Source organism: Danio aesculapii, chromosome 23 (genome assembly GCF_903798145.1).
Source record: "Danio aesculapii chromosome 23, fDanAes4.1, whole genome shotgun sequence".
NCBI lineage: Eukaryota > Metazoa > Chordata > Actinopteri > Cypriniformes > Danionidae > Danio > Danio aesculapii.
The window spans coordinates 6,688,577-6,704,438 of NC_079457.1; the positions used below are offsets into that span (position 1 = coordinate 6,688,577).

General features: G+C 34.2%; 1 protein-coding gene across 1 annotated transcript in view; it reads left to right on the top strand.

Annotated features, from left to right (window-relative positions):
- Positions 1-14,187, top strand: part of tgm1l5 (transglutaminase 1 like 5) — a 35,381-nt gene extending 21,194 nt beyond the window's left edge. The window contains exons 8-13 of the mRNA XM_056449580.1: positions 1,411-1,564; positions 5,188-5,283; positions 5,389-5,592; positions 8,154-8,314; positions 10,240-10,376; positions 13,907-14,187. Coding sequence (XP_056305555.1) covers positions 1,411-1,564; positions 5,188-5,283; positions 5,389-5,592; positions 8,154-8,314; positions 10,240-10,376; positions 13,907-14,051 — 897 coding nt within the window. The 3' untranslated portion in view covers positions 14,052-14,187. The remainder of the gene's footprint in view (positions 1-1,410; positions 1,565-5,187; positions 5,284-5,388; positions 5,593-8,153; positions 8,315-10,239; positions 10,377-13,906) is intronic.
- Positions 14,188-15,862: the final 1,675 nt, after the last annotated feature.

The following is a 15,862-nucleotide window of genomic DNA, read 5'->3' on the forward strand; positions in this document are numbered from 1 at the left end:
TTTTCAGCTTTAAGTTTTTTTGGTTTACACCATTGACAGATGATCTTGTTTTAAGAAAAAACTAATTTAAAAAAAAAAGTTGTCTAAAATCTTTCCTTATTTATTGTAAAAACATTTTCCATTGGGTGATGATGCTCGTGATTTGAGAAGTGCCACTAAAGTAAACACATCTCATATTATTAAGTAATTATATATTATAAATCAATCAATCAATAAATAGACAACGCTGCCAAAACAGCCCTAACAGGAACCATAAAGGAGTGCAAGGTGCTCCAGTTTCCCCTACAGTCCAAACACATGCGCTATCGAATTAACTAAAATGGCTAGACTGTGTGTGTGTGTGAGTGAGAGAGAGTCTATGCCTGTTTCCCAGTACTGGGTTGCGGCTGGAAGGGCATCCACTGCATAAAACATATACTGGAATAGTTGGTGGTTCATTCTGGTGTGGCGACACCCTTGCTATAAAGGCTATTTTTTTCTGCAACCTTCTACAACATCCGCGCATCCTCGATGTTTACAAACTGGTAATTCGTCTGTGACTTTCTGAAATCCAAACTATTCTTTTTTAAAACAAAATTTACCTCAAGACATGATGATATTGTTTACACGAGATGCCGTATTGGACACATGAGACTCACTCATGGACATTTACTAAAAGAACAGTTTCCCTAAAAAGCCAATATTGCAACAGAAACCAAACTGTTAAACATATACGTAACGAATTGCTTTAATCCATCCGTTTGTCCGTTCATTCTTTTTCGAACTGTTTTAAACTAAATAAACTATTACCAAAGGGGGTTGCCAAGCCAGCCTCAGGTCTTGACAAACTTTAATAATCTAGTTATTATTGTTTATGTATTAATTATTGCTGTTGTTGTCTTTTTTATTATTAGAATGCTTTATTATTTTAGAAATGTGATATATTTATAAAATATCTCCCATCCTAGTTCCTATCTCTGTATACCAGTTTTGAACCAGTTTGATAAGACAGCCGAGGATCAAACGAAAACAACCTTGAGCTTTTAAAACAGATTGTTTTGAACAGATTGTTTTGTCTTGCCATGAAGAAGTCAAGAGAAGCTGAAATGGCAATACAATCTCTCTCTCTCTCTCTCTCTCTCTCTCTCTCTCTCTCTCTCTCTCAGATCAATTGATTGTTAATGTAAGTGAGGATTGATCATGAATTTGTGGAAATTAAAGTACAACTTGAATTTGATTGTCATTCTGCTTCATGTGTGGACACGACGTGGAAGGAATTGCGTGTCTCGCAGGATCACGGTGCTACATAAATAAACATAATCATAAATGTGAACAAAACACTGGACATAAGTGCAGTTTTTAAATCTTGACGTAACTTAAGGTATTGGAATGAAGACATGTTGGTGGTAAATGTTTGTCTTTGTGTTGTAGGTGAACAGTGATAAAGTGTTCTGGCAGCGGCAGAGTAACGGCTCCTTCACAGTGATTAAAGTGGACGAAAATGCTGTCGGACACTGCATCAGCACCAAAGCTGTGGGCTCAGATCAGCGAGTGGACATCACACACCTCTACAAACACCCAGAAGGTCAGAACAGTAAACAACTGATTAAGGATGCTTCATGCTAGAATTTTGTATTGCTTTTTTATTTGCAATATGGGAACAGTCAGTTACATAATGGGATTTAAATCTCTATTATCAATCTATTCTAATATAATCTCTATTTTCCAACATTACTAGCCACTCGCCATTTTCACTAGCCACAATTTTGCTGTTGGGAAAATATATTTTATATGCAAATATTGGACTTTGGCATGCTAAAATGACTTAATTTAAACTTTGTATTATGTCCACTTGCCTCCTCATTCATTTTATTTTTTTTTCATGTGTCTGAAATATGTACAGTAATCTGTCCTGGCTAAAGGTCCAGGATTACCTGTTAACATAAATGGAAAGTTTATCTCATATCTAAGCAATGTTATTGTAAAAGAAGGATAATTAAAACATATTAATAAAAATAACTAAGCAAAAGAAAGCAGGTGTGTGATAATGAAAGTATGATCACGCGCACACGGTTAACGATAACGTTAGGCCAATTAATAATCTGTTCAAAGATTATTGAAAGCGAGAGCAGCAACCACTGCTGCTTACGAAAGGAAATATTTTTTAATCTTGAGCTCTTGAAAGGGGCAGGACTGTGGGTGCACGATCATCGCTTTCTGTTCAGTCTATATCAAAGAGAACCGATCACACCAGTTACGTTTCCAAGTCTAGGCATGGCTGCTTCATGCAAGTAAACGGGAGCGCGCACGCTTTTAAAACAGTGATCATCCTCTCATTCGGTATTCGCCTGCTTTCTTTTGCTCCAGCGAACACAATTATTTTTGTCAGTCGTGCTGCTTCTCGATTGTAAGATCACATTTGCACGATTGACGTCCATGTTTACTGTCGAACCATGCTTTTTACGAAAACCACAATTTAAAAAATATTTTCAACCAGCCAAAGTGGCTAGTAGGAGTGTCCGTCTAACCCGCCACAGCTAAAATCTATTTGCGGGTGTTAATGTCAAGCCCTGCCTATAATGTGCGTGTATGACGAAGCCGCTGACAATATGCAAGATTATGAAATGCGTGCATGGCTGTGCACTTTTTCCGCTCTCACATTTTCACATTATGATCATGTGCGCTCTATGTACATTATAAATAATGCCAGTACGCACATTTATATTATCCTCTGCAAGTCATCTGTCCTGATGTCTTCATTTATTCAGTGCTACAGCCTAGCACCTGAAATGTAGTGCCTGAAAGTTTCATAAGTTTAGATGATATTACCAATGTATAAAAATGTATTTAATAACTAATAAAAATTTTATAAAAAATTTAAATTCAGGGACTAAGCTTAAGGAAAAGGAAAGTGAAAAATTCTTTAGCGATTGTATTTTTTTTTTTTTGTTCAGGGTGAAATGTTTGGCTGCTCAATTCAACTGGATTTAATATTTTTACAGTTCAAATTGTTGAGTAACTACACAAAATATTCAAAGATGATTCCTTGGATTTACTCAATTCGTTTGTTTAAACTCAGCCCAAATAAATTGTTTACAACCACTTAACTTAAAAAAATTAAGTTGAACATTGCTCAATTTAATTTGTTTGTTTAAATTCAACACAAATAAATTGTTTGCAACAGTAGTTTATTTATCACGTGGAATAAAGAGTACTAAATTACAGGAAAAGTTATATTCTGTGTACACGAGCACTAAAGCGAGTTAGTGGAAACGACTAGCGGTGGTGGTGTATGGATCTGTCCAGACATTGAAGTTGAAAGTAGGCTATAAACCTGTTAAATATTACTTGGGTGTAGGGCTGCACGATTCTGGCTAAAATGACAATCGTGATTTATTTTATTTTTATTTATTTATTTTTTTTGCTTAATCAAGATCATGATTTTCTCATGATTCTGTAGATGTAAAATAAAGGTTAATGAGTAGGCTATTATTATTGTTATTTCTGAAACATATGGTAAGATAAACAATATAATAGTATTAGGCCTATGTGTAGGTCTACTGTTGGTTAAAATACTCAATTTTGCATAGACCTGGAATGGTGTACTTGAATAGACTTAATTTAATCCTTGTTGTTAATGCACAGTAAAATGATGAAACCTGAATACAACTATTCGTGATTCTGAAGTTGAATTCTTATGTTTTAGACATATGCTTGCAATCTGTCATTAACAACATTATTAGACCATTTTTTCACTGGTAAAATGAGACATTTGTCTTTATCATATTCCCTCTTGCATTATATTCAACTTTATATAGGCTAGAGTACTTTAACTTACAAGTTTATTCTCATGCACAACGCTGTGTTCACTATGAAAGAAGAAACATATCAAATGCTTGTCGTAATGATAAGTCCAAAATGTGACATGAGCGTTTAAATGATGTGTACGTTTTCAGTTTCACTTTCACTGCAAAGTACACCCATGTCATGGCTGCCGTCAAAAAATCCATCATTGCATAATTACAAGAAGACAAAAGCAACATTTTTGGGTAAATTACACCTTATAAATACAGTATGTGACCATTTTAACACTGTTTGGAGGTGTCCATGTTGCTGAGCAATGCATATAAAACAATGTGAGGACTTGTGCGACTGCCTTTATGTTCTCCCGAACTTGAAAATATAATTGGCTGAATTGTAGAAGTGCTGGATTAAGATCGTGTCGGGGTCAAATCGAGATGGTGATTTGTTTTTTTTCTTCGATTAATTGTGCTTCCCTACTTGCGAGTCTATTAAACTGCTAAACACTAAAACTGATAAAACAAAAATAAAATGTAATTGTGTGGCCAATATCAAACATTTATATAAAGAATATTATTATTATTTTTAGAATTGTTATTGGTATTATTATTAATTTAAAACACAGAAATATATACATCTCGTCGTCTTTCTTTTTTGTCCTCTGCTGATCACATGTCCTATACATAGTCGAAGTTAAAATTTATCCTCGTGAATTTTTTTTTCTTCTCTTTTTCAAATATTTCTCAAATGATGTTGAACAGATTCAGGAATTTTTCACTATTTCCTATAATATTTTTTCTTCTGGAAAACGTCTTATTTTATTTCGGCTAGAATAAAAGCAGTTTTACATTTTTAAAACCATTTTAAGGTCAAAATTATTAGCCCCCTTAAGCAATATTAGTTTTTTCGATTGTTTACAGAACAAACTATCATTATACAATAACTTGCCTAATTGAGAAATGCAATCGTGATTTTAAACCATCTCAACATTTCTCATTTTATGTAGAACTTCAGGTCAAGTGTTTGATTAAAAATGTAGAAATATAAAAGGGATGATAATAATTAAATATAAAACACTTTTCAAAAAAAAAAGTAAAGGTTACAGGTGCAACCTATAAAACATTGTGTAATGTAAACATTGTACTTTCAAGACAATCCTCGCGATTCTGTTCTTTATGTCTCTGGCTGCATCCCCATAATGGCGAGTAACATGGCGCTCATATAAATTATGACAAGTGTTACAGTAAATAATTTATATTGTAACACCGTGAAATAAATGATAGAGCATAATATAGAATGGTAGACTTTTATTTTGTTTGTATGATATATACATGCATATAGATCTCATCATATGACTCAGCTCTAGTGTGAACACAGATTAAGTGTGTGCTGTGTCTCCTCCATCAGGCTCTTCAGAGGAGCGCAGCGCAGTGGAAGCAGCCTGTAATTTTGGCTCCAAGCGCTCCATCTACTTGCCCAGAAACAGCAGCAGCAGCAGCAGCAGTAGTAGTAGTAGCAGCAGCAGCAGCAGTAGTAGTAGTAGCAGCAGCAGTAGTAGTAGCAGCAGCAGCAGCAGTAGTAGCAGCAGCAGCAGTAGTGCAGCAGGAGGAGACGTGACTGTGGATGTGGTCATGGAGGACAGTGGAGCGTGTTTGGGTCAGGACGCCGTGTTGTTCATTGTGCTGAAGAACAGCAGCAGCTCTGCTCGGACTGTGGATCTCCAGAGCCGTGTGGAAGCCGTAGACTACACTGAACACCACAAAGCCTTCCTGAGGAAAGACCAGACCAGAGCTCAACTCAAACCTCATGAGGGTGAGCAGACTCCACACACAGACTCCAGCTAAAGTTGTTACATTTCTGCCATCATTTACTCATACTTCAGTTGTTCAAGGTTATTCTAGTTTTATTTCAATACTATTTGTACATTTGCTGCACATTTCAGGCTAGTTTTAGTTTGTTTCATTTAATAATTTTGTTCATTTTACTTTAGTTTTTATTAGGTCTGGGCAAAGAATTGCGAATGATCACATCCAAAATAAGTTTGTTTTGACATAATATGTGTGTATTTTCATATAAATATATAATTTATACACATACATACACACACAGATACAGAACTATTTTGTTACATAGATATTTAAAAGTAAGTACACCCCTCACATTTCTGCAAATATTTATTAATATCTTTTCATAGGACAACACCGCAGAAATGACTCTTTGACACGATGTATGTAAAGCTCTGGTCAACTCCATGCCAAGAGAATTAAAGCCGTGCTGGAAAATCATTCAAAATATTCACATTTCCACTTAGGGGTGTACTCAGTTTTGTTGCCAGGGGTTCAGCTATTGTTGGCTGTGTTTTTAGTTATTTGGAGGGGACAGTAAATTTACACTGCCTTACAAAACTTTACACTTGCTAATTTTCATTATGTCAAAGAGTCAATTCAGCAGTGTTGTCCAATGCAAAGCTATAAATAAATATTTGCAGAAATGTGGGGGGTGTAATCACTTGTGACATATTTCATACCTAAATATAAGTTAATGTAGATTAATGCATGTATGTGTGTATTTATATATACATAATAATGTGTATGCAGTTAATCGTAATTCACCTTTGCCCAGCACTATTGTTTATGTGAGCACATTTCTATTTAGTTTTTTTATATATTTAGTGTCAGTTTCGGTTTTACTAACTCTAGTTTATCAGTTAACCGAACATGTTCTGTGTAGACCAGAGCAGTTTAGCACAGCTTACGATAACTTTTAACTTACTAAAAATATATAATTGTTACATATATAAACATATATATTGTAAACATATATAATAATTGTTTCAACAAACACTAACTCATTGCAGTTTTGCATAGTTTTGGATTCAAAGTAAAAATAATGAAGAATTCATACAAATTTCTTTAGATATGTAGTTAAACATGCTTAGTTTTTATTTATTTATTTTTACAAATGATTAAAATATAGAAGATAGGTAATTTTACTTTTAAGTGGAAAATATGTTTGTAAATAATAATGTTTTTTTTCAGTTAACGTATGTTTCCTTTTAATAGTTTTAGTTGAATAAAATAAGCTTGACTTGTTCCAAGCCTGTTTTTTACCTTCTGTTGTACACAAAAGAAAGATACAGTGCTCTGCATAATTGAGTACACCCCATTTTGAAAATGAACGTTTTTCTCCATTTCTCAGTGAATATAGGCAATGTATTTTGGTGAATTTGAACAAAACAGATTTATTAAACAGATATATTTATTAAAATAATATTTTATTCACCAAACATCTTGAGAAATTGAAAGATAATACATTTAAATTCAAGCAAAATGTTGCAAAAAATACTACAACCTACAACATTTCAACTAAATTCTTTTTTATTTTTTGCTTTTGGAGTTTTCCTCTTTTTTTTTTTTTAATTTGTATTTAATATTTTCTGCACTAGTTTTTGGACCGTTATTGTAAATTATTTTGTTAGATAAGCTTCAGATTTGGCATCAGTACTGACTAATCTAATGTATAAGCACAAATATTATATTGTAGAGCTTCCTATTAAAAATATGAATTTAAAAGAGATTTGTGAGGGGTGTACTTATATATGTTGAGCACTGTATAATGAACAATGCCAGAAAAACAAACAGCCATTGACTTTTTTTGTAGCCATTGTTATCTTTGGTTCCTACTATGGATGACAATTGCTGCTTTTTCCAGCGTTCTTCAGAATATTTTGTATCTTGAATATCTTTATTTTTCCACGCTCTGTCCCTTACACTGCAAGACACTGCAAGTGAATATGGTGCATTACAAGAATTCTATAATGTTATGCTTTCATATTCAAATCTAGCATTATTTAAATATGCACTAATACATCTTTGCCACAAACATCTAAACACTAATATTTATATATTAAAAAAAAGATTAGAACTAAAGGAATTTGTAAAAGATTTTGGAAATCTTTTATCTCTACATAATTTGAAAATGTAATTACTTAGGATGTGTAAACCCTCAGAATAGAGCTAGTTTGTTGTCTGGAAGAGCTGCTGAAGTGTAGATTTATGAGAAAACAGCCTTTAAAATATATGGATTGTAATTAAAATTCACAGACACGCTCGCAAAATATTCAAATTGACAGATGCCGGAAAAATGCGTGTAGAACTTCTAATCTGAAGTTGTGTTGTCTGAAGAGTGCGTAAATAACACAGTGACAGTCGTATAGTGTTGTACACTTGTAAATCAAAAATAAAGACACAGCAAGCAAAAACTCTTTTAATGCACACAACAACATTTCTAAAACTAAATAATATGAACATGATTTAAAGTATTTTATAAAGAGTATAAATAAAACTAAAATAACTGTGTGTGTGTGTGTGTAGTTCAGTCTCTGGAGTGGATCCTGCAGTATGAGGAGTACAAGGAGCAGCTGGAGGGTCAGACGTCGCTGCTTCTCTCTCTGTCTGGACGCGTCACTGAAACCAAACAAACTCTGGCCAAACACTTCACCTTCAGACTGCGCACACCAGACCTCATCCTCACTGTGAGTCCACCGCACTCTCACAAGTATCAAAAAGAAGGCTGGTAGAATATGTCTTTGTTTAAAGTCTGCTTCAAAGGGAAGTTGCTGAGATTTTCAGTATGTTGATGAACTTCCAGCTGAAACAGAATATTGGGCTTTATTTTTGCACATCATTCCCTCATAGCAAACTAATGGTAAGATGGACGTGGCTAAAAAATTGTGTCCTAAGCATCAAACTGACATCATTAGAGAAAGATCACCTCTCCAAACACAAAGCTAATGCTCAGACTTTGATTGAAGATTACCAAAACAGTTTATTTTCAGTGGATTAACTTGCACAGATTAATTGTTGACCTAACAGTGTGCACTAGCAAAACAAACATTGTCAATTCTGAATCCACACACATCTTTTGCTTCGTTGACAAAACAATAAGCCGAAGAAGCTCAATGTTGATTTGGAGAAGAGGTTTTCCTCCTGAAATCCTTTCTAGTTATTTGTGGTGATGTTAGATTGTAGTTTTGGAGACTTTCTGTACAATATGTAACTTCTGCAATTCTCCAGGGGCCTCATTTATAAAGAGTGTGTGTGTGTATGCTGTTAGATTTTACTGTATTTGGCTTAACCATTCTTGGGTGGCTTGACAACGTAGTAGATGAATCTAAGCTGACCAAAGATCTTACGAGGGTAAGACTTTATTAAAGCCAATTGAAGACTGGTCTTTAATGAAGACCAGTAAAGTCTAGATCGGATACGCGGCCGGCCGGAAGTGCAATATGCACATCAATGATAGCAGCATTTTTTATGACGCTGTATAACAATGATGAATATTTTTACAGCTATTTGAACATCTAATAAGAGCAGTGTAAGCGCGCCGAATTTAGCATAAACAACAAAGATTCAGTGAGAGATATTTATTGTGCCGAGTAGTTAGATACTTTATTATTAACTGAAGTTTTTGTGAGATTAAACTAGGGCTGAACAATATATATATATATATATATCGTTTGAGCATTGATATTGCAATGTGTGTATCTGTCACAATCACATCACAGGATTAGGTTTGTTTATTATTTCAAAATTAACGTAACGTTTGTGCATTTGTTTTATTGCTAAGCTACAAAATAAGCCAACTGAAATGAAATGATTCAATTAAATGTTGTAAATGAACCAGAATTTTAAAATGTAAATATTATCACTTGACAGACAACGCATAAGATATCTGCGAGCAGATCTAGGAGCAGCTCCACTTGTGTTGTTCACATTGAACTATAAATAGAATTGTGTTTTTACTCTAAGAAGTTCATTAGTAAATGTTACTGTAATGATTAATATGATTTAAAGGAAAGATTTCTAGATATTTTTAAATATTACTGAATAAGGAAATTATCCATGGCAAATTTAATAAATATGGGTTTGGTATATATGTTTGGCTCACAACCCTCAATCAAGTTTGGGCACTTTAGATCTAAATGAAGACTTTCCAAATAGAGCTATTCAATTCATCTTTCATATCGTAGCAAAATATCACAATGTCGTACTGACCTTCTAATAGCCTAACGTTGAGAGTGCTGTGGTTACACTGGACTTTTCTCCCCATAGACGTTCATTCATACGCACGTGAATGCGTCAAATCAACATCATCATGCAACAAGTTTCGCAGTATTTGGACAGAAATTTAAAACATGGACCTAATCATCTCGTTTAATCCCGCCCCTTTTCACAGCACTCTACAACAGAATTTCGTGCACACAAACTCTAGTGTGACCGCAGCATTACTCTCATTCTGTAGGCCACACTGTTTACTGTTATTGTATTGTATTTTACAAAAGAACTTGCAACAATTTATTAATGCATGAAATCAAAAATAAATAAACATCTGCTGCTTTTAAATATTAAAAACATCAGATGTGTCACACTATGTGTGATTTGTGATGCTCTCTCTCAGCCTGTAGGTGACGCTGTGGTGGGCCAAGAGCTGAAAGTCAAACTCAAGTTTCAGAATCCACTGGTGTCTGTGCTGAGAAATGTCATCTTCCGGATGGAGGGACTGGGACTGCAGCACGTCAAAACCATTCACTATGGGTAAGGGCAGGACAATACTGGATAAAATATATAAACAATAACCGTATTTTTTAAGAAGCTAACAAAAATAGCAATGGTCTAGGGAAACGTTAAATAGCAAAGAATTATCATTATAACAAAGCACAACAGCACTGTTTCAAGCTGGATATTTTCCCAGTGTCGCAAGGTGCTGTCTAATGGTTTTCACTATCATTTAGTTTCTCACAACACTATTTACATTTGCACAACAGTTCATGCATTTCTCAAAACAGTTGTGCACATCACAGTAGCAGCTTTTCATTTCTTCCAACAAATTGCAGATGCTTTTGGACATGCAACAATTGCTTTCATACAACTCTCTGCTGTTTATAACATTATCATTTGCTTATATCATGTCAGTCAAAATGAACTAAACTTGTGAATGCTGAATAGTCTTTTCATATAAAACTAATAGTCCTTATTTCATTACTTGAGTCATTACATACAAAAATCTTGAACTAGTTGTCAAAAATCTGTCAAGCAAATTCAATAAAACCTTAAAATCTTTTATTATTTTCCTGAAAATGTCTTCTAAATTGAACATTTTGATGACTGATTCACAGAGCTGTGTATATTGTAGGTTCAGTTCCAATATGTACTGCTATATTGTTTACAGTTGTGCACAAAGGAAGTTTGTTGTAAATAAGGGTGTATTTATTCTTTTGCACAATGCTGTGAATAAATTAGAATTACAAAGAGCAAATGCAGTAAAACATACATATTCAGTGTCTTGTACTCCTCACTAAAATGTCTAACTTTACTGTAGTTTTTAAACGGCTGTGCAAACAGTATATAGTGCTGTCTTGAGCATTTTCAGGAAGTGTCACCAAAATCTGACTTTGTACAGAGTAAATGGTCATAATGAAAACATGACAAAGCCATTTGACTATCTTGTTCATAAACAATGGTGTCAGGACTTTATCTTAATTATTCTGACACTTTCATTGACATCAATACTTGTTTTTGAGGAATGAGTTCTCCATTTTGAGCAAGCGACACGCTTTTGCAGATTATCAACTAGGTTTTGCAGTTTGTACTAATTGTTTTGTGAAATGCATTAACAGTTGTGCAAATGTAAATAGTGTTGTGAGAAATGCACCAAAGTGACTGAGAAAAACTGTAATTAACATTTCATTCACAAATATATATGAATATCAGTATTGTGTTTTGATGTACTAGACAATATTTGCATTCATTATTACTCGCTTTATTATTTTAAAATCAGATTACATTACGATTAGGCATGTGCCGGTATCACATTTTCATGCTGCGATTAATTGATTGAGCTTTTATCACGGTATACGGTATTATCACGATATTGTAATTTTACTAGAGAAACTTCAGTTTCGTCAACTTAGTAACTTTAATAACTTTTTAATTAACTAAAAGTACTTCAAACATTTAAATACAAATAAATATAAATAAAACAATATAAAAGTAAACTTGAGCAATTATATCAAAGTGAATGCGCAAAGGGAAACCGTCTTTAATCAGCAATCGTGGAATGAACTGCCAACTATTCCAGCATTTTTTATGCAGCAGATGCCTTTCCAGCCACAACCCAATATTGGAAATCACCCATACACACTCATTCACACACACTCATACACTACAGTCAATTTAGCTTATTCAATACACTATTCACTCAGCCTATATTCAATAATAAACATAACAAAAACTGCCTGCTAATGCATGGGTAAATCTTCAAAGGGAACAGTGTTACATTTTAACCTTTCACCTCATCCTGCTTGCTGTTTCACTATCTAAACAATGAAAACATAATATAAGTCAAATTTGTTTCATTTTGATATTTGATTTACACTGTCTCTTTTGCAGAATATCAGTTTTAATAACCAATAATGGCCATTATAACAGTATAACGTACATTAAATTTAAACGATAAAGGTAAGCAATCAGTCAATGTGCAGAATCAGTGTATGTGGTTACATAAATTAATATATTAGCTTATCTTTGCACTCAGCCAAAACAGTTAACTGAGAACAAGTGATTCAAAAGACATAAGAATTGTTAGATAGAGACAACAAGATGAATTCAATATCACGTTTAACAACTATAGTGACTGACATGGACTAAACTCTCACCTGGGGTTTATGCTCACCCGCTGAACTAGTGGCTGCAGCTCTGGGCAGAGAGCGTGTGGTCACGTGATTTGCGTTTTTAGCCGTGTACTAGAATGAACAGAGAACTTTTCAGAATCGCTAAATGAAACGCCGGTGTATTTCCCGCGATTTCTCTGCGCCTCCCTTGCGTTTCTTCTCTCTGACTCTCGACTATTTTGACAAATACACACAGACGACGCACGCTCACACGGAGTCCAAAATAGGAGTTTGTGATTGGGCCAGCCCAATGTCAATACCGAAAAGAGCCAATGGGCTGCACAGTGTCACATGGGCCGGCCCGGTCTGTCTGTCCGGGAAAAAAAGCATCTACTTTCAGAGAGTCACAGATCACAGCAGCGTCAATCAATAAGGCAGAAAAAAACGATAGGCTGCTAAGCCTTTTATGGGCCGATCAAATCATAAGACGATGATCAGCCCGGCCCAAAAAGTACGTCGGCCCACCGCGAAAGTGCCCGGTCTGCCAGATGGCAAGGCCGCCCCCGCGTGTGAGTATTATAGCGCGGTGGCAGCGGCGCCGCGCACACAGGGCTTCTACATGTGGGGATTGTTTACATCAGAGTGCGCATCAGTTCTGCGCAGCATATATGCAGTGTTTCTTCAAGCGGTTGATGGAAAATTAGCTAAGGCGCGTTCTAAGAATATAAATTCGGATCTATTATTTTTCACGGTATTTTGAAGTGCCCGCGATAACAATATCGTGCATATTCATTACCGTGATTTATCGCATTACCGAATACCGGCACAAGCCTAATTACGATGGACCACAAAACCTTAAGTGCAATTCAATAATCTTAAGCTGCATTGCCAACAATGAGTCAAAATAGACTTTTATTTCATTTTATTGATTCTGTTAAAATAATTTATGATTGGGAATATGCATCAATTAAGAACTTAATTTAAACAAGTGTTTTTCTCAATACTTTTTAAAAATCCTTAGACTCCAGATATTGAAGTAGCTGTATTTGTCAAATATTGTCTTATTCTAACAAACCAAACATTTAAAAAAAAACTGATCCTTATTACTGGTTTTGTTGTACATGGCTTTATTTTTTATGATGTTCAAAGTGCTCTAATTATATATTATAATGTTTCATTCAGTCGCTGTATTAGAGTTCTAGCTTTTATCTGATGTTTGGGTTTATATTGAGTTATTCACATTTTCCTAGTCTGTGCCTACTTTATTTATGATGTACGTTTTATTCAGAAAAATGGATTAAGTATTTGCATTCTATTTAGCAAAACATGAATCTCAAAACAACTAATTCAGATCAATTAAATTCCAATATGTATCAACCAAATGATGTTGTATATTTAAAGGCATAAAAAATATATATATGTATATAATGAAGTTTTGTTTTTTTTTCCCCTCAGTGATATCACAGGCGGTGCGACTGTGCGTCTGACGGAAACATTTGTTCCCAAACGCTCAGGCCCACAGAAGCTTCTAGCAACTCTGGACTGTCCTCAACTCACTCAAGTTCATGGAGTCGCAAACATCCTGGTTAAAAAACGCTGATCATGGAGAACATTCCCTTCAACACAATCAAGAAAAATCAAAACTGGGTTGTTTGTAAACACTAATTTGCACCCAATCAGATTTTTGGAGAGGGGTAACTCTCTTGTTAAGTTGTGATGTATGGTTTCCGGGTCCAAACCGCTACTCATTTGAATAGAGAAAATATTTGTTTATGACCACTTTTTAGTCATATCATACATTAACGCTGCATCACAGATACTAACATTTAAACAATTTGTGATTTTTTTTTTATTACTTTCTGGCCATCAGATATTAGGCATGGATATATACATTGCGATCATGATTTTTTAAATTATTACCATTTGATGAGTCTCCCCATACAGTTTGATATAGCACTTAGACCCGGAAGCCACTTCACATGACGTCACTTAACAGATTGAAATGTTAGTCTTTTTTTGTGAGTGTGAATATTTTACCATCACAGTTTGATGATGATATTGTATTGCTTTGAATAAATGTTATTAAACCAGTTTGTTCACTGATTATTGCACTTTCTCTCACAAAAGAAGTTGCTAAAGCATTGGAATTGCGCAATTTCAGTTAAGCCACATAATTTGTGAAACTCAACAGCGTTTCAACAGGGTACACTTAAATAAAATAAATCCAAGGAGCACAAGCGAAACACTAAACACAAATGAAGACACTTTTAACAATGCAGATGTTTCTGACAGTTTTGCAAAAATATAAGTTCTCACTTTAAGATACTGTAACAAATTCCCTGACTTACACACAGAAGCTGAATATCCCTAATGAGCAGAAAAACAATACAGCTCTGCTTTGAATAATATTAGTTTTAGCATGATGTTATAGTCTCAACATAATAATCTACCTCAGATTTTGATAGAAAAATCTGGTCACACTTAATAATAAGGTTTCATTATTTAACATATAAACAAGACTTGTACAGAATTTAACTATCACTGTTTAACATTTACATTTTTAACATCTAAATTCATGCTTGTTAAATGCACTATGAATTAACATGAACAACTGTATTTTCAATAACAAACATGAATACTGTAATAAATGTATTGTTCGATCATGTTTAACTTACTGTAACGTGTTACAAAAAATGTGTGGTAGTGAATTTCTCCCTCCCATAGCTTCATAGTAGCTTTTCAATTATCTACTTTTAACAAACTACTTTTGTAGTGTTCATTATATTTAAAATAAATTAGCTTAATATTTTTAGTCAGTTTGATTGATATGTCAAAGTTGAGATAACTAAAAAAGTTCATTTGATTCATCTAAACTAATTGAAAATTACACTAAAAGCTCTTCAAACTACACTGTAAAACCCAGTAAGTTAAGGCAACTCAAATGATTTGAGAAAACTGATTGCAACAAACCATTTAAGTTCAAAAACTAATCCTAATGAGTACGGTGAACTTAATCCATTTGAGTAAATGAAGCAATTTAAGCAAAGCAAAACCCAATAAATGAAGAGAACTCAAACCATTTGAGTTAAAGAAACTAATCTATTTGAGTATTGTGAACTTACCCCATTTAAGTATGAAGTATTTAATCAAAACCTTCAACGGGGAGTTGAAAACTCTTTTCAAATGAATAGAATTAACTTTCAGTAAATGTTGAGTTAACTACACTCTGTTGACTGTTGGGTTTTACAGTGTGATATTATCCTGGCACGTTAGCCTGAGTTAACAGTTACCTAGCAAAAAAATCCCTGGAATCATACCTTCTAAAATGCCATGATATTCCATGACTTGTAGGAACCCTTCACTCTTCAAGACGATTACAAGGAAACACGTGTTGCACCTACAAGAACAAGA